At 41.4% G+C, this 27615-nt stretch overlaps 3 protein-coding genes across 3 annotated transcripts; all 3 read left to right on the forward strand.

The window, feature by feature from the left end:
- The first annotated feature begins 294 nt into the window (after positions 1 to 294).
- Positions 295 to 6977, forward strand: LOC129850021 (beta/gamma crystallin domain-containing protein 2-like). Its single transcript, XM_055916655.1, has 6 exons — positions 295 to 404; positions 808 to 1074; positions 1496 to 1786; positions 5548 to 5688; positions 6033 to 6275; positions 6636 to 6977. Exons 1-6 carry the CDS (start codon positions 396 to 398, stop codon positions 6921 to 6923), a joined length of 1239 nt encoding a protein of 412 aa, XP_055772630.1. The 5' UTR covers positions 295 to 395; the 3' UTR covers positions 6924 to 6977.
- A 1534-nt stretch (positions 6978 to 8511) lies between these two features.
- On the forward strand, positions 8512 to 11663 carry LOC129850022 (gamma-crystallin M3-like). The gene is made up of 3 exons (XM_055916656.1): positions 8512 to 10735; positions 10854 to 11093; positions 11231 to 11663. Exons 1-3 carry the CDS (start codon positions 10721 to 10723, stop codon positions 11510 to 11512), a joined length of 537 nt encoding a protein of 178 aa, XP_055772631.1. The 5' UTR covers positions 8512 to 10720; the 3' UTR covers positions 11513 to 11663.
- Positions 11664 to 16067: 4404 nt separating this feature from the next.
- LOC129850024 (gamma-crystallin B-like) lies at positions 16068 to 17162 on the forward strand. Its single transcript, XM_055916658.1, has 3 exons — positions 16068 to 16094; positions 16321 to 16563; positions 16870 to 17162. The coding sequence occupies exons 1-3, from the start codon at positions 16086 to 16088 to the stop codon at positions 17137 to 17139; spliced, it is 522 nt and encodes a 173-aa protein (XP_055772633.1). The 5' UTR covers positions 16068 to 16085; the 3' UTR covers positions 17140 to 17162.
- Positions 17163 to 27615: the final 10453 nt, after the last annotated feature.

Raw genomic sequence — 27615 nt, forward strand, 5'->3', positions numbered from 1 at the left:
GACCAAGTTCACTTAGTGGGACAAAATTCACTAAGTGTGACCAAGTTCACTAGTAAATATACTGTTACTGTATTTTGACCTGGTAAAGTACCATCTAGCACAATCACCCAAACGGAAGATTATGCAATGTTCTATTTCTGGTGAGAACAATACATGTCATGGCCCCCATGCTGCATTGCAGCATCCAATAATAATAACTCATGTAGATGTGCTGTGTGAAATGTATACAAGCCCCACGTGGGCCTTGTGATGACTCATGCTATTTAGCACAAAGGTGTGCAAGGTGCCCTGTGGACCCAATGTCAATATAAAAGTGCCACTGGATCGACACAACACACCGTGTCTTCTGCGTGTCATCTAATCAAGCTTCACCATCAAGCTAAACCACCGTAGCCATGACCAAGGTAATACAGAGCAGAGGATTTTTATTCAGTATAAGAGCTGGCCATTGAGATATGAATATAGTGTCTTGCATAGCAGCTATAACCACAAAATCCTAATCCAAATAATATCAGTCTGTGAGAATACAGCAACGTTTTTCAGCTAAATAATGATAAACTATTTGTTTTATTAAAATAATATAGAGTTATTATATGAGACCATGCAGTTGATATGCATTATATACAAAGTTAAGAATGTATAATTGTTTTGAATTATTAATAGGAATGACAAATTAATCACAATCAATTAATAATGATTAACTATATTAATTATGTAAAACATTTAAAATCATAGCCTTTATAATTTTCTCAACATAGATGAAGAGGTCATAGGTTAAATCATTTCTCAATCAAATCACCCTCTCAGATCATCTTCTACGAGGACAGGAACTTCCAGGGTCGCAGCTATGAGACCAGCAGCGACTGCCCCGACCTCAACATGTACCTAAACCGCTGCCAGTCGGTCAGGGTGGAAATGGGCTGCTTCGTCATCTACGACCGCTCCAACTTCATGGGCAACCAGATGTTCCTGAAGAGGGGAGAGTACTCCGACTTCCAGCGTATGGGCTCCATGATGGGCGTGGGGGATGTGACCATGCTGGAGTCCATCCGCTCCTGCCGCATGATCCCAATGGTAAGACGTACACAGTTGGAGTTCCACCATCTCCTTGTGTTTGATGATGACATGATTATATTATGATGTGGTTCATGCTATTTCTCTTCATATAAAGAGTGCATTTTTATATTTTTGAGTAGCTAGATGTTCGTGAATGGTGATGAAGTTTGAGTTACTAGGACCTGTACATCTGATACTTGACGTGTTTTTCACTTGGGTCGTGTTCAGCAGGGCACACCGTAGCCAAACATTTTGTAACAGAAAACAAAAATATGTCTTCTTATTGAAGTTTAGGTATTATCAAAACAGTTTGTCCCTAATGAACGTGGTCCAGGCCTCTATTACTGTATAAGTCAGCTGACAAACAATGATAAATGTAATACTGGAAGCATGGAGTACACACACGGTAGTAACTGTCAATGTTCTCTCTCTCCAACAGCACCGGGGACAGTTCAGAATGAGGCTGTACGAGAGGGAGAGCTTCGGAGGCCAGATGCACGAGCTGATGGAAGACTGCGAGTCCATCCAGGAGCGCTTCCGCATGTCCGAGATGCAGTCCTGCAACGTGATGGACGGCCACTGGCTCATGTACGAGCAGCCCCATTTCAGAGGCAGGATGATGTACGTGAGGCCTGGAGAGTACAGGAGTATCAGAGACATGGGCATGAGCACCATGATGAGAGTTCTCTCCATCAGAAGGATCATGGATGCCTGTGAGGGTCAGCGGCATTGATGCCTGAGATTCCTGCTGTCCTGACGTCCAAAAGGCTGCTAAAAGTCACAATTCTCATTGAATGTAATAAAACTCTTATTTTGAAGTACCTGTTCTCTTCTTTTTTCTATCAAATCTAATCTACCCATGGTATTTATATTACACTGGTTTATTCTGACAGGTTGGTGTCTGGAGAGGGATTTCAAATGGTCTGAAAGAAAAAAGTAATATAATTCGATTTTGATGCACCAAATGTGGACATTTGTGCACTATTTATCAATAGCAAAATATACACTGCTCAAAAAAATAAAGGGAACACTTAAACAACACAATGTAACTCCAAGTCAATCACACTTCTGTGAAATCAAACTGTCCACTTAGGAAGCAACACTGATTGACAATACATTTCACATGCTGTTGTGCAAATGTTTTAGACAAAAGGTGGAAATTATAGGCAATTAGCAAGGCACCCCCAAAAAAGGAGTGATTCTGCAGGTGGTGACCACAGACCACTTCTCAGTTCCTATGCTTCCTGGCTGATGTTTTGGTCACTTTTGAATGCTGGCGGTGCTCTCACTCTATTGGTAGCATGAGACGTAGTCTACAACCCACACAAGTGGCTCAGGTAGTGCAGTTCATCCATGATGGCACATCAATGCGAGCTGTGGCAAAAAGGTTTGCTGTGTCTGTCAGCGTCGTGTCCAGAGCATGGAGGCGCTACCAGGAGACAGGCCAGTACATCAGGAGACGTGGAGGAGGCCGTAGGAGGGCAACAACCCAGCAGCAGGACCGCTACCTCCGCCTTTGTGCAAGGAGGTGCACTGCCAGCGCCCTGCAAAATGACCTCCAGCAGGCCACAAATGTCTTCTTATTGAACAAGTTACTTATTGAACGTGGATGTCGATTATGGCAGCCCCCTGCAACTCTCTGATTCAAAGGGGTTTGGTTAAATGTGGAGTTGAATGCAGTCAGTTGTACAACTGACGAGGTATCCCCCCTTTCCTAACCAATGAACTGGTTTAGAGATGTTAGAGAAGTAATGTAGAACCAATGAACTGGTTTAGAGACGTTCGTGAAGTAATGTTTAACCAATGAACTGGGTTAGAGAAGTACTGCATAACTAATTAACTGGTTTAGAGACGTTAGAGAAGAAATATATAATCAATGAACTGTGTTAGAGAAGTAATGTATATTCAATTAATTGGTTTAGAGAAGTAATGCATAACCAATGAACTGGTTTAGATAAGTAATGCATAACCAATTAACTGGTTTAGTGTCACGACTTCCGCCGAAGTCGGTCCCTCTCCTTGTTCGGGTGGCGTTCAGCAGTCGACGTCACCGGCTTTCTAGCCATCGCCGATCCACTTTTCATTTTCCATTTGTTTTGTCTTTGTTTTCTACACACCTGGTTTCTATTCCCCAATTACATGTTTCCCCCATGTTTCGTCCGTGTTTGTATATAATGTTCAGGTCCTTACTTGTTGGCTGGTATTGTTTGCCGGATTCGTTATTTACGGCCGTTATTTACGAGTGACCGGTAATTTCACGCACCTTTAGTATTTGTTTTATACTGGTGCTGTTCGTGGAATAAATTACCTTGTACACTCATCTCTGCTCTCCTGCTCCTGATTCCATGCACCAGTTAGCCACAGCCTGACATTTAGAGAAGTAATGTATAACTAATGAACCGGTTTAGAGAAGTAATGTATAACTAATGAACCGGTTTAGAGAAGTAATGTATAACCAATTAACTGGTTTAGAGAAGTAATGCATAACCAATGAACTGGTTTAGAGACGTCAGAGAAGTAATGCATAACCAATGAACTGGTTTAGAGACTTCAGAAAAGTAATGTGTAACTAATGAACTGGTTTAGAGAAGTAATGCATAACCAATTAACTTGTTTAGAGAAGTAATGCATAACCAATGAACTGTTTGAGACTTTAGAGAAGTAATGTCAAGTCAATGGACTGGTTTAGACAAGTAATGTGTAACCTTATGAACTTGTTTATAGAAGTAATGTATAACCAATTAACTGGTTTAGAGACATTAAAGAGGTAATGTATAACCAATGGACTGTGTAGTGGTTTAAAGAAGTCAGAGGAATTGAACGCTCCATGACCTCTGGTGGCTGATAATATTTTGTCAGAGGAACTCTTTGAAGAACATCTTCTGCATTGGGGTTTGAATTGGACATCATTTTTGTTCATAATAATAGTTCATAAATGTGGACTGTATGTGAGCATCAAATGTGCAGCATGGATATGTATCCCTTTTTCTATTGTTGTCTTTTGGGGTGTGTTTTCTGAAACATTTCTCTTTTAATAGTTTCAACTGTATTCTTTGTGGGCATGATATATTTTTGTAGCGGCATCACAATGCAACTGAATGCCATTACAGTACATAACAACCAGACAGCAGTATACCTCTCTATGCTACTTCATGTTGCTTGGTCAGGGATTCTTCACAATGGGGCCACCCATTTCACTGAACACAATACATGTATTATAAAAGTAAGGTATTCGAAAGGGGTCAGGCGTACAGTACATTGTGGCTATTCAATTTCAGAACAGATCAAAGTGTATAGTTGCCTACCTGCTTACATAATTCATGTATTGCCGTCATCTGCTTTATTTATGCCCATGCTCACAATCACACACACACACACACAGAACAGCACACAGACAGACACACACACTCTTTTGCACGTTGAGAGACAAAAAGGCGACCACAAAACCAACCCGAGACCCCTGAGACAGGAACACTTATGGGGGATTCTGGCGCGGCCCCTGAGACAGGAACACTTATGGGGGATTCTGGCGCGGCCCCTGAGACAGGAACACTTATGGGGGATTCTGGCGCGGCCCCTGAGACAGGAACACTTATGGGGGATTCTGGCGCGGCCCCTGAGACAGGAACACTTATGGGGGATTCTGGCGCGGCCCCTGAGACAGGAACACTTATGGGGGATTCTGGCGCGGCCCCTGAGACAGGAACACTTATGGGGGATTCTGGCGCGGCCCCTGAGACATTGTTTTCTGTCAAACTAAATATCACAGTATCTTTCAATGATATTGAATGTAGCTACTGTACAAACACTTGAGGATTTCACATTTGCATGCTCTTTTTAAATAACACTGAATTTGAATATTATATTGCTGATACACTCAAGGAGCAATTCAAACAACCCCCATATTGCTTTTGCTACTTTTTTAAATACTATTTTGATACTATGCAATATGCAATATAAATTGTAAGGTACACCTTTACCTACCACTTAAAGGTAAAATCAACTATCTTTTGGTATTTTTGTTCAATAGTCCACAGTTTGCGTCATGATGATGTGGCCAGTGACACTTTGCTTCTTGAAAGTCCAATATCTTGTAAACTTGACTGCTGACATGCAAAACAAATTTGGGACTGTAATCAACAGTGGAACACCAAAATATTGTTTTTGAGTGGAGGTTTCTTGTGTGCACTGCACAAACCTATTCCTAATGCAAATGAAATAGGCATGAACATAGCCTATAAAGTTAAATAAAGGTTAAATTACATTTTTTTTTTTAAATGAAGTGTTTCCCCAAAATGGTTAATTATGAGCACATCATTTACACAAATGTAATGTTGAAGCTAAATTAAAATCCATAAATAGTTTATTCACCCTTCAGAGTCTATTTAAAAGAGACTCTACAATACATCTAAAAGGAATCCGACCTAATCTAAACCCTTTTACCTTACAGAGCACTAAATGATAACTGTTTGCCGTGAACGTTGCGTTGAGGTACAGTACAGTGTTGCTCAGCTGACTCAGCGTTTTATACAACTGGGCGGTAGATTCTTCTGGAGCTGCATCAAGCATAAAAGGCAGCACGCCAGTAGGGAGAACAACAGAAATCAAATAACTGTGACCATGAACGGAAAGGTACTGTAATGTGGGGCTGTGATCAAAGTCTGTGCACAGTGCTGAACTGTACGTCAGCTGGCATTGGAACTATGAATCTAGGATGCATCAGAGCCCATTTCCAATGGGAAATATATCCTTGATGTGTGTGTTTTTAGATTCAGAACACTATGATAACTACAGATGACTTATTATGACTTATAATTATAATCATGGTTGCATTGTTTGATTTTGTCAGACACATTAAAATGATTATGCAGAATAATTTCTGAACGGGATAGAATGTATGAGTTTTTGCACATCAAAATCAATTGGTTTCACGTCAAGATGTTTAGACTTTCAACACATACTTTCTCTTTCTCCAGATTATCTTCTACGAGGAGAGGAACTTCCAGGGCTGCTCCTATGAGTGCAGCAGCGACTGCTCCGAGCTCTCCTCTCACCTGAACAAGTGCAACTCCTGCAGGGTGGAGAGTGGCATGTTCATGGTGTACGACCGGCCCAACTACATGGGCCACCAGTACTTCCTGAGGAGGGGAGAGTACCCTGAGTACCAGCACATGATGGGCTTCAACGACTGCATCAGGTCTTGTCGTATGATCCCCCAGGTAAGCAGTTCTGCAGACAGAGCACAACAGACCACAACTATTCACAACCACACCACAATGACCACAATCATCGATGCCATAAAACTATCTTACACTCCAAAATCGAAGTCTGTCTAAAGTTTTCACACCTCAAATGTAATCTAAAGTCAACATAAAAACACATCCCATGCCATCGGTTGTGTAGATCCAGCTATATGCCTCAACTGCAAATGAATGGAAAAGATAACAATTATACCATATGGTGCTTATCTTTTTCATTCATTTTAGATTGTGGCATATTGCATTGTATGCCATCCTATCAACCAAGCTCATCCTATTCAGTTAATAGATGCGTGAAATGTGTTATCTTCTTTCCAATAGCACAAGGGCCAGTTCAGGATGAGGATCTACGAGAAGGAGAACTTCGGAGGCCAGATGCACGAGGTGATGGACGACTGTGACTCTATCCAGGAGCGTTACCATATGCCCGAGATGCAGTCCTGCAACGTGATGGACGGCCACTGGGTCATGTACGAGCAGCCCCAATTCAGAGGCATGCAGACCTACCTGAGGCCTGGAGAGTACAGGAACACAAGAGAGATGGGAATGGGGAATGATGAAATGAGGTTCCAGTCCATGAGGCGCATCAGCGGCGATGCTGCCTTTTAAATGTGCTGTCTTTAAAGAGTGCAACGACTTTTTAATAAACATTTTAAACCTTCATTTTTTGCAGCAATTTTCTTACCTTATTTCCACAAACCACTGCACTGTAAATTACTGTTATATCAATGTAATACTCTAACCACTAAAAAGCCACTATAAGCAACTATTATACTGCAACCACTATAAACACTAATATCAGCTGTAATGTAAACAAAAATATGTCCCTTTTTCCCAAAATTCTATAAACCTTATATATAGTCTTAAAAAACCTCTAGCCTATTCTAGGCACTTGACACTGCCTTGTGTATGGGTGTTTTAGACAAGATAAGCTCTTAACACCGGAATACTGCCGACTACGCCAAATGAGGATCTAAATAAGAAATAAGACGCCACTTTTTTGTAAAAGGCAAGGAAGGTCCTCTAATTAGCTAAAAAGATGAAGCATGGAAATCAGACAGGTGCTCAAGTGATCAATTGTTTTGTTTACTTTGAGGAACTTTAGCTTTGAGGAACTTCAGCTTTGAAAGCTCAGCTCAGCACATCATACTGTCATTACTCAGACATAATCAAGCATGTTGCTGCTATAATAAAAATAAGGACATTTCACACTCACAAATTCAACTCTTAAGAACTAGTGACAACTTGTCACAACCCTTCACACTACACAGTGGCATGCCATATTTATCAAACCACTTCCCACTTCCATCCTCCAAAACAGTAACATTACCATAATACAAACCACAAACTCATCATACTCGCTATAAGATATAATAATTTATCATAAGTAGTTATAGCTTTCTTACAATACATTACTATAATGCATTATCAGCCTAAAAAGCATCATGCATTATAGACCTACCTAAAATGCTCTGTCACAGACCTGCTGTTTTCAACTTTCTAGAGACAGCATGAGTGGTAGAGATACTCTGAATGATCTCCTATGAAAAGCCAAATGACATTTACTCCTGAGGGGCTGACCTGTTGCACCCTCGACAACCACTGTGAATATCATTATTTTACCCTGCTGGTCATCTATGAACATTTGAACATCTTGGCCATGTTCTGTTATAATCTCCACCCGCACAGCCAGAAGAGGACTGGCCACCCCTCATAGCCTGGTTCCTCTCTAGGTTTCTTCCTAGGTTCTGGCCTTTCTAGGGAGTTTTTCCTAGCTACCGTGCTTCTACACCTGCATTGCTTGCTGTTTGGGGTTTTAGGCTGGGTTTCTGTACAGCACTTTGTGACATCAGCTAAAGGAAGAAGGGCTTTATAAATACATTTGATTGATTGATACTTAACAGCATTAATTTGAATTGAGCATGATTTATAACATCAGCCTTTTGGTATTTAAAACCAGCCATTACTCCTGCTCCAAGAAAACTAGCTAGCTAACTTGATCCCTGGATTTTGGAACGTGCAGCTAGAGTAGAGTAGCTACAGTTTATCTAGCTACAGCTTATGTCATCTTTAACTCTGCATTGTTGGAAATTGACCCGTAAGAATTTCACTGTTAGTCTACACCAAAAATTGGATTTGATTTTGATTCATTTTGATTAGACTATATGAGTGAGTCACTAGCTAATGTTGGCTAGCTACATTTCTAGTGGCACGAGGTATTTGCAAACAGCACAACATTGTGTGATTAGCTACGAGCTAGCTAGCTAACAAGCTGGCTAAGGTAGAAATGTCTGAGCTGCTAGCCAACACTGTGTTGTATTTACCCAAGTTAGCAGGACTAGGTAGCTAACGTTAGCTAGCAACAAATATTTGGAAAAGCTAGGCACCTGCCGACACCTAGCTAGCTAACTGTTTGTTAGGAACACAGCTGACTGTGAAGATTACTAATAAGCTAGCTGAGGCTGAAGACATGACTGATGCTAAACATATAATTATCAAGCTAGCCGAGTCAAATTCATCTTTGCCCTAAATATAACACTAATAGGTAGCTAGCACGAAATGTGAGTGTTCTTTGCTAGATTTTCACATTCTTGCAATGATATAATGCATTGTATGCTCTCTGGGCTTATAATGCATTATATGTATTATCAGGATGGATAAGTACTTATGAACAATTAGTAAGTATGATACAACTCTTTGTATTATAAGACATTACATATGCACTTATAAGGCATTATATGTATGCCTCATATAAAATATTAACAAATATGTTTTTACACAAATGATGTCTACCAAAACAATAAACTATTTTTTAAATTTAATAAACACATTTTCAAATGTCAGTCAGATCACTCAATCAAATCTAAATGATTTCAATCAATGGGGGTGACTGGAATACAGTGACTAAAGGAATAGTACATACCTGGCATAATCAGGAAGTGAGGCATGTCCAGGAAGAAGGAAAGTGGATCCTGAGGAGAATAACAAGCTCACCTTGCCTGAAACACTACCTTACTGTTGCTTGACATCAAATTTGGATAAAAGAAACACACACTTTAAACTAACTACAATTTGTAAAGGCTCTATAGGGCATTCATAGCCTTTATAAGAATTACACAAGTGCTTCACAAATTATCCATAAGCTCCCGAGGGGTGCAGCAGTCTAAGGCACTGCATCTCAGTGCTAAAGGCGTCACTACAGACCCTGGTTCGATTCCAGGCTGTTTCACAACCGTCCGTGATTGAGAGTCCCATAGGGCGGCACACAATTGGCCCAGCGTTGTTAGGGTTTGGGGATTCAATAGCAAGGTCAGATTCAAATGGATATATATATATATACAGTATGTGACAGTGACAACAATGGATATTTCTCAATATGCATACTACCGTGCTCTGAGCATGCAAATTGGAGCACACAACGGTTGGAGTGTGAGTCCAAATCAGAGTATGTGAAAGGGGAATGGACTATGGCTGCGAGGGGTTTTGAGGTTAAGTCAGGAGGAGGCCACCCACACTGTTCATTGGTAAGACAACAGACAATGGATAATGGACTCCAGGCTGTTTGGCAACAAGGACGAAGTGGGCTGATGCAGAAATAGGCATGAAGTCTATATAGACCACTACACCAAGTACTGCTTTTGTTTGACTATTGGTCATTTTTGACCAATTTGTATTTATAAATACATTTCTGTTCAGAATTAAAATATCAATTGAACTGATTTCCAATCAAAGCTCAAGACTGCAAATTGGTTTTCCATTTCACTCAGGGAACTAGAGATTCACTGAAAACAAACGCCAGCCATAACGTTGTCTACCTGTACATTACTCGTGCAATATTTACAGGAAACATGTTAATTTAGCCTGTTTTCACTTTGAAATTAAAAACATAATCCCAGTCAATCAATCACTTATCACTGAATATCTAAAGATCAAATATTGTTTTCAGTGATTTCTCTGACAGGACATGTCACTGCGTTAAATTGAGAGGCAATGTACAGTACTATACATTACCGGCCTCTCATAACAAGAAGTTTGCTCTCTCATATCACTCACTCATTATGATGTGCATAATGTTATGTTATTATAATAATATTATACAGTAGATGGGTGCCCTTTGAGGTAAATGATCATATTTGGACCAGAGAATTTTTTTTTTTTCTCTCTGTCATTCAAACAGCAACAATCCAAAAATGGACCCCACCATGCACACAATGGGGAGTAATAAAGGATTTAGCTGGAAACCATTGTGTAAAGGGGCCCCTATGCCATTATGCCAACTCAGGACTTTTCACAATGGAGCTGGGGGTTCTTTTGACGTTAAGCCAGGTATAAAAGTACCCAAGGACGGAGAATACGCTATACATCTTCAGATCAAGTATCTGTAGGCTACCCAAACAAGAGTCACCATGACCATGGGAAAGGTACGCCAACCTACAGTCTCTCACCACTGAAGAAACTTTCAAATTGCAGTTGAACTTGAATTTTGAACTTGTCGTATTACTGTTTGGAGTCTATATTGTTGTTTCTTTTGACCTCCAGATTACCTTCTACGAGGACAGGAACTTCCAGGGCCGTTCCTATGAGACCAGCTCAGACTGCCCTGAGTTGACCTCCTACCTGAGCAGGTGCAACTCCTGCAGGGTGGAGAGCGGCTGCTTCATGGTGTACGACCGCTCCAACTTCCAGGGAAACCAGTACTTTGTGAGGAGAGGAGAGTATGGTGACCACCAGCGTATGGGCATGTCTGACTGCATTAGGTCCTGCCGAAACATCCCCATGGTAAATAAACAACTAATTCATATGTTTCTGTAATCACTGATAGTAGTTTCGATTGGATATATAATATATAATTGGAATAACATTTTATAATTCAAAAGAATTCTAATGGCTTTGGTTGTTGTGGTTTTCCATTACAGCACAGCGGCCAGTTCAGGATGAGGATCTACGAGAGGGAAAACTTCGGAGGTCAGATGCACGAGATGATGGACGACTGTGAGAACATGATGGACCGTTACCGCATGTCCGACTGCCAGTCCTGCAATGTGATGGACGGCCACTGGCTCATGTACGAGCAGCCCAACTACAAAGGCAGGCAGATGTACCTGAGGCCTGCAGAGTACAGAAACTTCAGCAACATGGGAGGAAGCATGGGCAACATGAAATGGCAGTCTATGAGGCGTATCATGGATTCTTGTTAATTCACTGTTTGATGTGACTATTAGGTTTATAATAAAGGCTTGTATAAAAGCATCTGTCATGACGTGACGTTGGAATGATTAATTGTTTATAATTACGTGATTAAATGAATCAGGTAATTATTAAGTCATTAACCTGGGGCACCATGGGAAAGTTTGGTTTGGTGAGTTTCTATTTCCCAAATGAACTCAAAGAATATCAGAATATTGATTTTACAACAGTCGCTTAATTTCCTCCACAGTCTCATCCTGAACGTCGCATAGTCCGGGAATCTGCACAAACCCGAGTCACACTAAATAAATCCGTACCACACCAATTGAATAGATTATTTATTTATTAACAAGCTAAAATTATAACATAAGATACACATACACACAGTCTAGGCTATTGATTAGAACTTAGTACAATGAAACAGGTCCCTAGCGTGCCAACACAATATCACACATATTACACAAAATGGGGATTTCAAAAGAGAGAGAAAGAGAGAGGGTACGAGAGAAAAGCACACTTGGGTACATTTGTAAACTATACTTAGTTTAACCCTAACCTTAACCCGAACTGCCGCTCTCATGGGTCAGAATATAATGATGTAATTACGTGTCGAAGGTTTCCGATGGGGTATCTCCTTGTGGACCGAGTTCCGAATTCTCCTCTGATAGTGACACTTCTGTTGTTACCCGGTGTAACTCTCTAATTGTCCACACAATGTCAGTGTCCTTTCTCTTCATGGTCTGTTTCCTCACCCTTGTTCTGAAAGGGGGTCTTCTGAGTACAGTCAGCTGTGTAGCTCAGGGCTCCAGTGTAGGAATGAAAGCAGTGTAGACACATGAGTCCTTGGATAGTGGTAACCAGGTGGTCCTGCTTGAATTCCCCCTCTTAGACACATCTACTCATCCGTAGCATAGATTAAGACGTTCCTTTGTCTTCTTCAACCTCGTGTTACGTTTTGGGGTTACAACTAATCGGACCTTGGCTGCAGCTCGTGGTCACCTAGTCTGATATGTTAATTCTTAACTGACATGTTTTATACCCTCGGGTCAGAAATGGGCCTTTCCGCCTTTAGGGCGTAACTAGTTACGAGGCAAGGTCTGGATTTTACTCAGATACAATTTAGACAACTAACTTCACATTTCCTCTTTACAAAAACATTTGACTTGATCTGGACATTTTTCACACAATGTACAGTATGCAAACATCAGGTACATATTGTGAAAACTCCTCAAGTTACAATGTTTTCATTATAACATTGTAATTTAACTTTCAATAACATAACAAAAATGACATTCATTTTCATATTCCATCTATCGTCATTACTACCATTTTGGCTGACGAAACATATTGTTCCAAAGTCTGTTTATTGCATGTTACTGTTCTGAGGAAGGTTCTCCATAGGCCCATCACACATTCTATTCCTCCATACTGAGAGGACAAAGGGATTTTTTCTGCTGACTTTAAGATTTACAATGGGTGTGAGGTGTCATAAAAAAAACACCTCCATACCTCTCGATCTCTCCCCCTCTGGTGGGTGTGAGAGATGTCTCTTGTAGGAGTGTGGGCCATGGTAACCTGATCCGAACAGGCCAGTCATGACACATCCATCTCAAATTCAATTGATTCAATGTTACAGGTCATTTTAATATTTGAATACAAAATAATGTTAAATACAATCTATTCCCAAGAAAATATGCTTGCAATCTATAACAAAAAGATGATCACTGATTCTTCTTGTGGTTCCAAAACCGCAGTAATGGTATATTTTTCTCCAACACATAATTTCTATATTCACCTTTTTTTAAAATCTTTTTTTCCCACCTTTATTTCAACAGGTAGGCAGTTGAGAACAAGTTCTCATTTAAAACAGTGACCTGGCCAAGATAAAGCAAAGCAGTGCGACACAAACAACACAGAGTTACACATGGAATAAACAAACATACAGTCAATAATACAATAGAGAAAGTCTACATACAGTGTGTGCAAATGAGGTAGGATAAGGGGGGTGAGGCAATAAATAGGTCATGGTGGTGAAATTATTACAGTATGGCAAATAAACACTGGAGTGATAGATGTGCAGAAGATGAGTGTGCAAGTAGTGGTACTGGGATGCAAAAGAGCTAAATAAATCAAATAAATAACAATATGGTGATGAGGTAGTTGGATGGGCTATTTACAGATGGGCTATGTACAGGTGCAGTGATCTGTGAGCTGCTCTGATAGCTGGTGCTTAAAGCTAGTGAGGGAGATATGAGTCTCCAGCTTCAGTGATTTTTGCAGTTCGTTTCAGTCATTGGCAGCAGAGAACTGGAAGGAAAGGCGGCCGAAGGAGGAATTGACTTTGGGGGTGACTAGTGAAATATACCTGCTGGAGCGCGTGCTACGGGTGGGTGCTGCTATGGTGACCAGTGAGCTGAGATAAGGCGGGGCTTTACCTAGCAACGACATATAGATGACCTGGAGCCAGTGGGTTTGGCGACGGATATGAAGGGAGGGCCAGCCAACGAGAGCATACAGGTCGCAGTGGTGGGTAGTATATGGGGCTCTGGTGACAAAATGGATGGCACTGTGATAGACTGCATCCAATTTGCTAAACAAAACTCTACTAGTTGACGCCACTAGTTGGTCCCTTCCTCAATAATAGGTTGGCATGGAAGTGTTTGGTGACGTGATTATATTTATTATAGTGTTATCTAAAAAGGATAACTTTTTAAATGTTTAAAAATATATTTTTTTATGAAATTCACTGAGGAAGATGGTCCTCCCCTTCCTCCTCTGAGGAGCCTCCACTGATTGGTATGGTGCTGAAGATAATGAATATGAGGTTACAAAGTGGTTAAAGAACCTAATAAAGCTTCAAATCCACCCTTTTGTTATGAAGAATGTTGCTTGTGACTTATAAACACATAAACTTGTTTGTTACTTATATTTTCTTTGTTTAGACACGTACTAGTATGTCCCCATCGATTAGTAGCTTCACTGTATTGTCTTTGTTTAGACACATACTAGTATTAAAACCTTGGAGGGATTAAGCCTATAGACCATCTCACAGTAGGAGGATTTGAAGCCAACAAAAGCAAAAAGAGACAGAGTTTATTATGCTGACCCCATAGAAATGAGGAGGCTCAACTGTAAATACGCAACGTATAAAAGGTCCCCAGCAACACTAAATGAACACAAACATCCCCATGGGAGCGGGTTTGTAATGACTCTAAATACAACATGTAGATTAGATAGATAATGGATACAGACAACAGTTCAATTGTAATAGTTAGAGAAGTATTGGCTCTGCATACAGCTTGATCTTACCTGACAAAGTTGTCGTCTCTGCAGGGAAAACAGTGATAGAGCTGATGTTTTGGTCAATGTTTACTTGACCTCTGACCCAGATCTCCAAGGGCTGTTGTTTACTTTACCTCTCTCACCCAGATCTGCAAGGGCTGTTGTTTGGCCAACACCAGCTACTGCTTACCCATACCGGCCTTGCAGTGGCATTCCTCACGTATGTACAAATGCTTCAAGTATTTTGATTCCTCCATTTTGCTGAGATGAACATTTTACGTAGCAGGGACACCATTTAAAGCAGAATTGTGGGTAGCATGGACATTGCCATGTGATTCATTACAAAATATGACTACAGAAACAGAGTTATTGTACATATTAAATGAGTGTGGCCAAACCACTTCTGTTTAATGTTTCTACCTGGTAGTTAATTTCACTCACCTGGTGTCCCAGGTCTGAATCAGTCCCTGATTGGAAGGAGAGGATGAAAACCAGAAGTGTTTTGGCCCTCCAGGACCAGAGTTGAACAGCCTTGAGTTATAGCATTAAATTAGAGTATTACGTTTTCTTGGTTTTATCAAAACGTCACAATGTAGAGGAACTGAGTAAGTAACACAAGGCACATTGAATATATGAAAAATGTAATGACTTGACATTGGATGAATGATTGAATGATATGTTTTACAGTGTTTTTATGTTAAATCCATGCCGTCAGGTTTTCCCTTCAGAGAGCCAAGAGGAAGATTAGTGACATGGAGATGTTTCCATTTGTAAAAGTTAAATAAAGAACTCCCCCTCCAAATGTACTGTGCACTTTGTTTTCCATAAAATGTGATGGGATACATATAGGAAAACATCATTTTCACGACTATGATGCTTAAACCTGGATTGGTACACAAAACTGGACACTTGTGTTACTCAGATTGGTCTGCCATTTCTACACCAGTTTCATTTCTTCATATAGAAATATAGTTGTTCATGTATCACAATCAAATCCCAATCTAGTCTAAAACAACATAGTTGTAATCGTCAAGAGATGATCACTCATCTACAAGACATTTTAGAATTACAATCGTCCTAAATAAAATAAGCCTTTGTTGAAAAGGAAAATTGCTTACTTTGTTGACCACCTAAGATAAAAATACATTGCAGTGTTCACAGCATTCTCGCGGAAAAAAACGCTGACGTGTTAAAAGTCAAACTATTTACATGACAATACTGCCGTTTGTCCATGGATTATAAAGTGAGGACGCACCTCCCAACCCGTGCTGAGTGCCAGTGAGACCAAAGCTAACCTTCACAATGGGAAAGGTAAGGCTGGTTTTTATGCTATGAATATGTTGTGCCTCTGCATTCCTCCATAGATTATTCTACTGGAATCAATAAAAGGAGATGAGATTCATTAAAGGTAATGTGTGCCTCTGATCAGGAATTTTAGTTTGTACAATATTTCAAAATAATTCGAAATCTTGGGGCTTACTGCTGGGGAGGAGATCTGGTCTTACACAATAAAACACCTCAATTGATCTGTTTTTAGATCATTTTCTACGAAGACAGAAACTTCCAGGGTCACTCTTATGAGTGCGGTGGAGAATGCTCTGACCTCCATGCCCACTTCAGCCGCTGCAACTCCATCAAGGTGGAGAGCGGCAACTGGATGGTGTACGAGAGGCCCAGCTACATGGGCTATCAGTACTTCCTGAAGGAAGGCGAGTTCTCCGACTACCAGCGTTGGATGGGCTTCAATGACTGCGTTAGGTCCTGCCGCATGATCCCCCAGGTAAGAGACGGATTAAGGAAGAGGTTAAAGAGATCCCGTTAACTCTGAAGTATTGGAGCGATTCTAAAGTATTACAGGGACTTTTGGACCTTTGGTAGTTTGATCCCAAAACTACACAAAATCAACTGCTGGATTCTGAGCAGTGGAGGCTGGTGGAGAAAGAAATGGGGAGGACAGGCTCATTATCCTTCCCATTTCTCCCTCCAGCAGCCTCCACTGACTCTGAGGTTGGAAGTAGTCCACCACATATTCTTCTGAGATAGGCTACACATGTCATCCCAATAGCACTCCTCTCTGTATCCACAGCACCAAGGATCTCACCGTATGAGAATCTTTGAGCGCTCCGAGTTCGGAGGACAGATGACGGAGTTGACGGACGACTGCCCCAACCTCTACAAGCGCTTCCATTACAATGACATCTACTCCTGCAATGTGATGGAGGGCTCCTGGCTTTTGTATGAGCACCCCGACTACAGGGGGCGCCAGTACCTGCTGACCCCGGGAGAGTACAGGAGATACAACGAGTGGGGAAGCATGAGCGCCAGAGTGGGCTCCATCAGACGTATTGCTATGTAAGAAGCTGAATGTATGACTCTTGAATCAATGATCAATGGGAAATCTTGTTGAAATAAATCCATCCACACATTAGAGCCTTTTTTCCTGCCTTTTGTATTTTAAACCACAGAGAAAGAATGAATATGCAAACTTATCTGTTAGGTTGGTTGAACTTTTAAAATGTTTTACCATGAATTAACTCCCATATTACCATGGTTTACTGAGTGAAACTGTGGAGTGAATCGACCTCAAATAGACCATGTGTGTATCCTAAATATCTCACATCAAATATTTGTATTTATTGGTTATTGTCATGAACAGGCTGTTCATGACAATTTGAGAATAATATGAAATGAAGACCCTACATATTTTGCTTTGACTCACATTTGTGTAATGTGTTACAGATGTAGGATCCTAATTTGATCACCCTGTTTCTGGTGAACTGACCTGCAATGCATTAAAAAAAGCTTCTGAAGTTTTTTATTTCCATTTTGACATTTCAGACGTGGTTTTCCCTTACGAAATATGTATCAACCCCAATCCACTAATTATAATCCACATAATAATTCACTTTTCCTGTTGCTGCAGGGTTATTTTCCTGCTGTAGCAAACTGGCTCAAATTAAGATCCTGCATCTGTACTCAGCAGAATCTGCTAATATTTTCATTTTTGATACAATAGGGAAATGTCTGGGCAACTCATAGTCAGCACTATTGATTGAAGAACTTGAGTTACAGAAAGGGAATTGATTATGTTGCAACATTGCAACATGAAAAAGTGCATCTGATGATGTTAACGTTGTATTTTTGAACCGTCTTCCCTGTTGTAATGGATTGAATGGAATCATTAGAATGGTATCAAACACATCAAACACATAAAAACAACGTGTTTGACTCCGTTCCATTGATTCCATTCCAGCCATTATGATGAGCCCGTCCTCCTATAGCTCCTCCCATCGTCGTGCTCTACCATGCATATGCGTACATTTATTGTTGTACAATGGTGTTATAGTGCATGATACTGTAACACTAAATATTGAATAAAAATCCCTCTGTGTTCTGTGGATGGTTCTAGAAGCACCTGCACAAGTGTTCACTGTTTGGAGACACATACTGTTTGATTGAACATGCAGCTTTATTGAGAACAGACGTAGGACATAGAACTTTTAGTTGTTGGAGTCAGAGATTCGTCTGAGGGATCCGATCCTGGGGCTCAGGCCACCCCAGTCGCTGGGTCTGCGGTACTCGCCAGGCTTCAGGTAGTACTGTCTGCCCTTGTAGTTGGGCTGCTCGTACATGAGCCAATGGCCGTCCATCACGTTGCAGGAGTTGATGTCGGACATGCGGAAGCGGTCCTGGACATTGGGACAGTCGTCGTTCAGCTCCTGCATCTGGCCACTCATGTCGGAGCGATCGTACAGCCTCATCCTGTAGGAGCCGCGGTGCTACAGGACGAGGAAATAGAGGTCATATTGGGTTTTTACATTACTACAAATTAGAGGTCAATTATTAACAAGACAATATAGCAAAATAGGTGGGGCCAAAACGGAGCCTTGAGGAACACCTTTACTAAGTTCAAGAAGTTTTATTTGGTGCTCTTCTATAAAAACACATTGCATGTGAGATGGGCCTAGTAATGAGCGTAGCCTTGCGTTTGAGGCATCTACACTGGGTTTACCATGGGGATCATGCGGCAGGACCTGATACAGTCGTTGATGCCAATCATGCGCTGGTTGTCATTGTACTCTCCCCTCCTCAGGAAGTACTGGTGGCCAGTGTAGTTGGGCCTCTCGTAGACCATGAACATGCCACTCTCCACCTTGATGGAGTTGCAGCGGTTGAAGTAGGAGTGCAGGTCGGCACAGTCGCTCATGCACTCATGGTGCCGACCCTGGAAATTTCTGTCCTCATAGAAGATGATCTGCAAAGGGGAGTGTAAACATTTTAAGCATATTTTTTAAAATCTTACATCTACTGAACTGATGTATTTTTTTCAATGTTGTGGTCATTATATGGTGGACAAAACTTCATGTTTGATGTTTTTTTTCAGTCATACTATAAAACTAGTGATATGAATGCAGGTGGGTGTCTGGCTTACCTTTCCCATTGTCATGGTTGCGTGAGGGGCAGATAGACAGTCAATGGTCACTCTTTCTGTGCCTCTGTCCTTTTATAAAAAGCAGCTGTGTGATTGCGCAGCATAAAGTATTGTCATTCAAATCATGATCTGGAGTTAGCACACAAATCTGTTTATGTATAGCCATGCCTTATTGTGTGACGAGTTATTGTTGCTGGCCAGTTTTCCCATGTTCATCACTATTGTCAGAAAACACTACTGTGTACTAGAGATCCGGTGCGTTGCTGGGCTTAGCATCAGCAAAACAACTCAACCAGACATTTAGCATATCATTGTCATTCACAAACACTGTCAATTTCAATTGTGTCCTTTTATGCACAATTATGCAAATGTAACAGCTTATAAAATGCCTATTTGGGATTGAATCCGTGAGAATGAGCCACAGAATATGTTGATTATTTCTAGATGTAGGCATGCACTCTGAAAACGCTGACGTTACCGTAAATGATGTAATGAACTGTTGCTTGGCCCCATACTTTTGTTGTTCTGTTCTATACTTAAAGATCTGTGTTTTGTGGGCGAACAAAATGTCTGTCTATATGAATATGTATGTAATCATATATCATGTTTACATACATAATGGACAACAATATTGCCATGGTGTCATTAGCAAGAAAAAACAACAAGTAAAAAACTGTGGTAATTCACTTTGAGAGGAAATACTTCATTTTCATACTGATCCGGATTTGAAAATAAACGTCAATGTTATACCGACGGTCAGTGAACGGTTACGTGATGAGTAACCTTGTCGGAGACCTGAAGACTTGTGTTAGCTCCCCAAACTAAAGCCTTTAGCTCAGTGGGCTAATACAGTCTTTGTGGTGCACAGGGGGACCCGGATTCGAATGCCAGTCAGTCACAGAGGCAGCATCATGTCAGTGTTGTGTAATTGAGAAAGTTAACAATAGCAGTAGCCAAGCATCTAGGAAAAATCATCAGGAACATCAGGATAACTGATGGTTCAAATCTACCCAAACCTCTACACATGAGTTATCTGTGGTTCCTCATATGTAAGAAGACAGTTGATGATAGTGTTGTTGTCGTTAGAATGATATATTATTGGATGTAATGTATTGGTATTTTGTATTGTTTTAGTGAGTATGTGTATTGTGACTGTGTAATTGTCCTTGGCTGCTCTGGGACTACGGGTGCAAATGAGCTTTTGGCTAAACCTGGCACATTTACATGGATGTTGCATTATTGTAATATTGATGTTGATTAATGTGCATTGTCCCCTATAAATGAATAATAAATAATTTATTATTTTATTTAACCAATTTATTAATTGTGTGATTAAAGGCATACAGGAGACACTTTTTTATTTAACTAGGCAAGTCTGATAAGAACAAATTCTTATTTACAATGACAGCCTAGAAACAGTAGGTTAACTGCCTTATTCAGCGGCATGACAACTGATTTTTACCTTGTCAGCTCAGGGATTTGATCTAGCAACCTTTCAGTTACTGGCCCAACGCTCCAACCACTAGGCTACCTGCCAACCCAGAATTGATCAGGATTGGTTTGTCATTGAAGGTCCTTTTCTTAATTAAAAGGTATTTTTTATTAGAGGTCCATGAGACGCCTGATTGAACCGATCCTGCCTCACCAGTCGCTGTATCTATGGTACTGGCCGGGCCTCAGCTAGTACTGCCTGCCCCTGTAGTTGGGTTGGTCGTACATCATTCAGTGGCCGTCCATCCCGTTTGAAAGGAGTCGGACACGCGGAAGCGGTTCATGCGGTTGGGGTAGTCGTCGTCCATCTCCATCATCTGGCCGGCTGTGTCATTGTGTTCGTACATTCTGATGCTGCCACGGTTCTGTAAGGAAGGACCAAGTCACGTCACTCAACCCAATGTGTACATGTCATCAACATAGCCAGAATAAATGCAGCTTGTTGAGTGATGTTCAACACATTATTTAACCAGATGTAGATTAGAACCTACATTTGTCAGGTCGGTCATTTACTCAAATAGTCAACTATAATGGCCCAGTTAAAGAACTTCAGGAAGTAGGAGTTCAGGTCAGAACAGTCGACCATGCATAACCTCAGGAAGTAGGAGTTCAGGTCAGCACAGTCGACCATGCATAACCTCAGGAAGTAGGAGTTCAGGTCAGAACAGTCGACCATGCATAACCTCAGGAAGTAGGAGTTCAGGTCAGCACAGTCGACCATGCATAACCTCAGGAAGTAGGAGTTCAGGTCAGCACAGTTGACCATGCATAACCTCAGGAAGTAGGAGTTCAGGTCAGCACAGTCGACCATGCATAACCTCAGGAAGTAGGAGTTCAGGTCAGCACAGTCGACCATGCATAACCTCAGGAAGTAGGAGTTCAGGTCAGAACAGTCGACCATGCATAACCTCAGGAAGTAGGAGTTCAGGTCAGCACAGTCGACCATGCATAACCTCAGGAAGTAGGAGTTCAGGTCAGCACAGTTGACCATGCATAACCTCAGGAAGTAGGAGTTCAGGTCAGAACAGTCGACCATGCATAACCTCAGGAAGTAGGAGTTCAGGTCAGCACAGTCGACCATGCATAACCTCAGGAAGTAGGAGTTCAGGTCAGCACAGTTGACCATGCATAACCTCAGGAAGTAGGAGTTCAGGTCAGCACAGTCGACCATGCATAACCTCAGGAAGTAGGAGTTCAGGTCAGCACAGTCGACCATGCATAACCTCAGGAAGTAGGAGTTCAGGTCAGCACAGTTGACCATGCATAACCTCAGGAAGTAGGAGTTCAGGTCAGCACAGTCGACCATGCATAACCTCAGGAAGTAGGAGTTCAGGTCAGCACAGTCGACCATGCATAACCTCAGGAAGTAGGAGTTCAGGTCAGCACAGTCGACCATGCATAACCTCAGGAAGTAGGAGTTCAGGTCAGCACAGTCGACCATGCATAACCTCAGGAAGTAGGAGTTCAGGTCAGCACAGTCGACCATGCAGTCGACCTGAGGGTTCTGCAGCATCCCCTGAATAATCCTGCTTCACAGACGTTAACACACTTGAATATTGCAACACGGCATGTAGACATGATGAAACTCTTTTTTTGTTGTGACATCGTTTTGGTATCGAGTATCGCGATACTAAACCTGGTATCGGTACTGAAAGTCAAAATTCTGGTATCGTGATAATACTACATTACATTACATTACAGTACATTGACATAATCAAGTTTTAGACTTTGGTGACACTTTATGTTACTTTAGTAGTAGGCCTTTTCTACAATGTCTGGTTGAATCCTGATTATTGATATTTGATTTGATCTATTTTGGTTTCTGCAAACAGATATTGTTACAGGTTTTGCTTGTACAATATTTTTCTACTCAGAAATGCATATACACTGAACAAGAGTATAAACGCAACATGTAAAGTGTTGGTCCCATGTTTCATGAGCTGAAATAAAAAATCCCAGAAAAGTTTCATGTGTACAAAAAGCTTATTTCTCTCAAATGTTGTGCACCAATTTGTTTACATCTCTGTTAGTGAGCATTTCTCATTTGCCAAGATAATCCATCCACCTGACAGGTGTGGCATATCAAGAAGCTGATTAAACAGCATGATCATTACACAGGTGCACCTTGTGCTGGGGGCAATAAAATACCACTTTAAAATGCAGCTTTTTCACACAACACAATGCCGCAGATGCTGAGGAGTATTTATGTCTGTAATAAAGGCCTTTTGTGTGGAAAGACTTATTCTGATTGGCTGGGCCTGACTCCCAAGTGAGTGGGCCTGGCTGCCAAGTTGGTGGGCCTATGCCCTCCAATGCACACCCATGAATGCATCCCTGCCCAGTCATGTGAAATCCATAGACTAGGGCCTAATGAATTTATTTAAATTTACTGATTTCCTTGCATGAACTGTAACTCAGTAAAATTTTTGCATGTTGTGTTTATATTTTTGAACAGTATACATAACTGGAACATAACTGATCTAACCAGACATAGAAAATCTTATTAGTAACATCAATATGATTCACACCATAATTACAATATTTGAACTTCTGACAGCACTTTAAGCTAATTTTGATAGCACTTTATAGTGGTCCTTAAACATGACTTATAAAAGTGTAATTTTATTGACAAAAAGCCATAATGACAATGTAGGCCCATCTATGCACCTTGAAGTCACTGGATTATTATTATTACGTTACTGACATTAATATTTGCTTCTATATACTTTGACTGACAGGGCCTAGTAACCAATAGGATTTCTGTTATATTTCATGGTATATTGCAAGGTGGAAGCTTACACTAGCAGGTTTGAAAAGATCTTCAGGATCTCTGTTTTCTTATTTTATGGGCTTTGTTTCGGGACCTTTTTCTGGTTGGGAACTTTGCCAACGAGGAGGTACGTTTCAACTGTGTGACCCTTTTTGACCCAGTGACTCTGTGTCAAAGAAGCATGTAGAGTGAGTAAGCTAGAAACTTAATCCTGAACATGGTCTGCTTAATGTCATATGATTCAACACTTTAATGTTAAATGTGCAACACAGAGATACGCCATTAAAACAGCCCATTCAGGTACATTTTTAAGGTGTATTTCAAATATATATTTACATCCTCTTATGTAGACCTATTTGCAGTATAATTCCATTCTATTTAGACCTACATGTACAACATATATAATATATTGAGGTTTGTCCTCCATTTAAGCTAAAGGCACAAACACAGACCCCAAATATCATAAAGGTCACCAATTCATATCAATCACTTGATCAGAAACAGTGAAATGGAAATGTCAACAGCAAGCTTATTTAAACAATCGTTTTATTGACTGGTCAGAGTGGAGAGGACGTTGGGCCTAAAAGTCGGTGATCCTACGGAAGGATCCGGTGGTGGCACAGGTGGCTCCCCATTCGCTGAACTTCCTGTACTCGCCGGGTCTCATAAAGTACTGGCGCCCCCTGTAGTTGGGATGCTCGTAGAGGGTCCAGTAGCCGTCCATGACGTTGGCGGAGTAGATGTCACGGCTACGGAAGCGGTCCTGGACGGAGTCACAGTCCTCGCCGAACTCCATCATCTGTCCCTGGAAGTCTGGCCTCTCGTAGATTCTCATGCGGTAGGGACTGCCGCTGGCCTGCTCGGACAGAGAGGTACAGGAGAAGTAACACTGGCAAAACACAGGTCACTTGGGGGGCATGGGAATCACAGGTAACCACTATATCTGACATGTTTCAGCGGGCCTTAGGTTAACACAGGTAGGTAACAATGCTAAAGTAGCCAAACCCCACATTTGGTGTTAGAAGTGGGACATCACAATTGGGGAGGTCACAGTGTGCTAACATAGGCCAGGGTCAGGACAGTCACAAAGGTAGTTTAGGACATGTCCAGAATGTCTCAGAAATGTCTCTTGAAGGAACCCAGAATGATCTGGATGAGATATTCTGCTGATTAGGTATTGTTTTGGTTGGTGGGAGGCTCCAGTCTGAGGCTAGACAACATGAAACAGCATTATGTCATTAACATGACATACATGGTAGATAACTATGTCATATGAAACCTAATACAAAGGGTCTATGGGATTAACATTTTATGGGCTTCCATCCATCCAACCATCGACTCTCCTCCTCTAGGCGAGTCGTAGAGTCATTTTGCTTTATTTGGCATGTACCTTCAGACCTTTACGTGGTCTGGTTATCTCCCAACCATTCACAGACTCATGTGTTGTGCTTATAAAACTATGGGCCGGGTTCCCGGACACAGATAAAGCCTAGTCGTGGACAAAAATCAATGGAAAATCTCCACTGAAAGTGCTTTTTAGTCCAGGACTTGGCTTCATCTGTGTTAAGGAAACCAGCCCTAAAACCACCAGTTGAGTGAACAAGTATACACTGATAAATCCCCACAATGCATTACTACAATACAGATTGAGCCATGAACAAACCAGACATTAAAACCCATCCTCTCTCACCTCCCGGCTACTCACATAAGAAAAGGTACGGCAGGAGCGAATGGTGTCGCTGTATCCCATCCAGCGCTGGTACTCTGGGTACTCTCCCCTGGTCAGTACATACTGGTAGCCTGCGTAGTTGGGCCTCTCATACAGCACCCAGCAGCCGCTATCTACCTTGATGGAGTTGCAGCGGCTGAAATGGGGGTGCACATCGGGGCAGTCCGTGTCGCACTCATAGGAGCGACCCTGGAAGTTTTTATCCTCGTAGAAAGTGATCTACACGGCCAGGGCCGACGGTCGGAGGGAAATGTTAACATCAGTTACGGAAAACACTATTTCTTCTTTCATTTGACTGCATTTCAAATAAAAGTACACTTCCTAATATAAAAACACATTTTCTAATATACTGCCTTCTCTGGACCAACAATTACGTACAAGTAAGTTTGTCTCCTGTTTATAGGTCTCCTGTTATAGGCTACTACACTGTTGGTATTCTACAGCTTGTCTACCAGTAAAACAGCGATCAGTGACCATTTTCATTACCAAACGCTATCAAACTTACCTCTGGATTATTTTTCTTGGCAGCACTATGACATTACAGTGTGGAACAATCAACCAGTTTCTTTCCAAATCAGCTTTAAAGTCCATAAAAACAAAACAGACCCAGAGAGCTGTATACAGTAGTGCCAACTAGCTAGAGATAAACTGGTCTGCCTTACCTTACTCATGTCTGGGCTGTTGTTAGAGCACTCTTCCTCAATGTTATACCCAGGACAGAGGGCCACGAGCCTCTTTTATAAAACTCAATCAAAGGTTGCCGGATCAGAGGTTTTGTTATTTGAATGAGCAGGGATTTGGTGGCATTGAGATGCTGCCAAGGCCTTGATCCTGTCCATACAGATAAAACCCCTGATTCATCAATGCAGATGCCCTAGCCCTGCACATTATTGACCCACGTGCCGTGGACCACGGCCCTTTTGATACTGTACATCTACCAAAATACATTTTATTATCCCGTAATCCACAATAAAGGGACACATGTTTACTGTTTGGAATGCATCATCACAACGCTACGGTATCTGCAGGCCCACATTCATTCTCTTAAAGTCATCACAACCCTACGGTATAGAACCATCACAATACTACGGTATAGGACCATCACAATACTACGGTATAGAACCATCACAATACTACGGTATAGGACCATCACAACACTACGGTATAGGACCATCACAACACTACGGTATAGGACCATCACAACACTACGGTATAGAACCATCACAACACTACGGTATAGGACCATCACAACACTACGGTATAGGACCATCACAACACTACGGTATAGGACCATCACAACACTACGGTATAGAACCATCACAACACTACGGCATAGAACCATCACAACACTACAGTATAGAACCATCACAACACTACGGTATAGAACCATCACAACACTACAGTATAGAACCATCACAACACTACGGTATAGAACCATCACAATACTACGGTATAGAACCATCACAACACTACAGTATAGAACCATCACAACACTACGGTATAGAACCATCACAACACTACGGTATAGAACCATCACAATACTACAGTATAGAACCATCACAACACTACAGTATAGAACCATCACAACACTACGATATAGAACAATCACAACACTACAGTATAGAACCATCACAACACTACGATATAGAACAATCACAACACTACAGTATAGAACCATCACAACACTACGATATAGAACAATCACAACACTACAGTATAGGACAATCTGCAGGTACACATTCATTCTAGAAATAACATGGAGGCCTGTTAGAGATAAGCTTCTCTATATGGATTAGAATATGGAACATAGGAAGGAGCAGACACTCTCAGATTCCGTCCAACCATGACGTTATTGTTTTAGGGTAGAACAGTGTTGTAACAGAGTATACACAGCTTGATCATAACACTGTGAGGATAGAATGGACTATAGAACATGGAACATTGTCACTGAGAGTAAGCTAATGGAGAATCAGTTAATATTTACAAACAAGGTATCCTGTGGAAATGCCTCATCTTACAGTAGGCTACTGCAGCCACAAAATGGATTTTGAGGCTCATGGTATTATTGGGGGAAGAGTGTCTGACAGGGGAACAATATATGATGGGGGATAGGAGTATCTGTTATAGATCTACACATAATGATAATAATATAGCCTCCACTGCATCAGATACTGTCACAGGACTGGTGGTCAGCAGTGTGGTCAGTAGTGTGGTCAGCAGTGTGGTCAGTAGTGTGGTCAGTAGTGTGGTCAGCAGTGTGGTCAGCAGTGTGGTCAGTAGTGTGGTCAGTAGTGTGGTCAGCAGTGTGGTCAGCAGTGTGGTCAGTAGTGTGGTCAGTAGTGTGGTCAGCAGTGTGGTCAGTAGTGTGGTCAGTAGTGTGGTCAGCAGTGTGGTCAGTAGTGTGGTCAGT

Source organism: Salvelinus fontinalis, unplaced genomic scaffold, assembly GCF_029448725.1.
Source record: "Salvelinus fontinalis isolate EN_2023a unplaced genomic scaffold, ASM2944872v1 scaffold_1798, whole genome shotgun sequence".
Taxonomy (NCBI): domain Eukaryota; kingdom Metazoa; phylum Chordata; class Actinopteri; order Salmoniformes; family Salmonidae; genus Salvelinus; species Salvelinus fontinalis.

What these genes read in the sequence shown, in the direction of transcription:
- LOC129850024 (XM_055916658.1), top strand. An exon ending in CCTGCCGCATGATCCCCCAG is followed by an intron (nt 16,564 to 16,869) that starts GTAAGAGACGGA and finishes CTGTATCCACAG; the next exon opens with CACCAAGGATCTCACCGTAT.
- LOC129850022 (XM_055916656.1), top strand. An exon ending in CCTGCCGAAACATCCCCATG is followed by an intron (nt 11,094 to 11,230) that starts GTAAATAAACAA and finishes TTTCCATTACAG; the next exon opens with CACAGCGGCCAGTTCAGGAT.
- LOC129850021 (XM_055916655.1), top strand. An exon ending in CCTGTGAGGGTCAGCGGCAT is followed by an intron (nt 1,787 to 5,547) that starts TGATGCCTGAGA and finishes CGTTGCGTTGAG; the next exon opens with GTACAGTACAGTGTTGCTCA. An exon ending in CTGTGACCATGAACGGAAAG is followed by an intron (nt 5,689 to 6,032) that starts GTACTGTAATGT and finishes CTCTTTCTCCAG; the next exon opens with ATTATCTTCTACGAGGAGAG.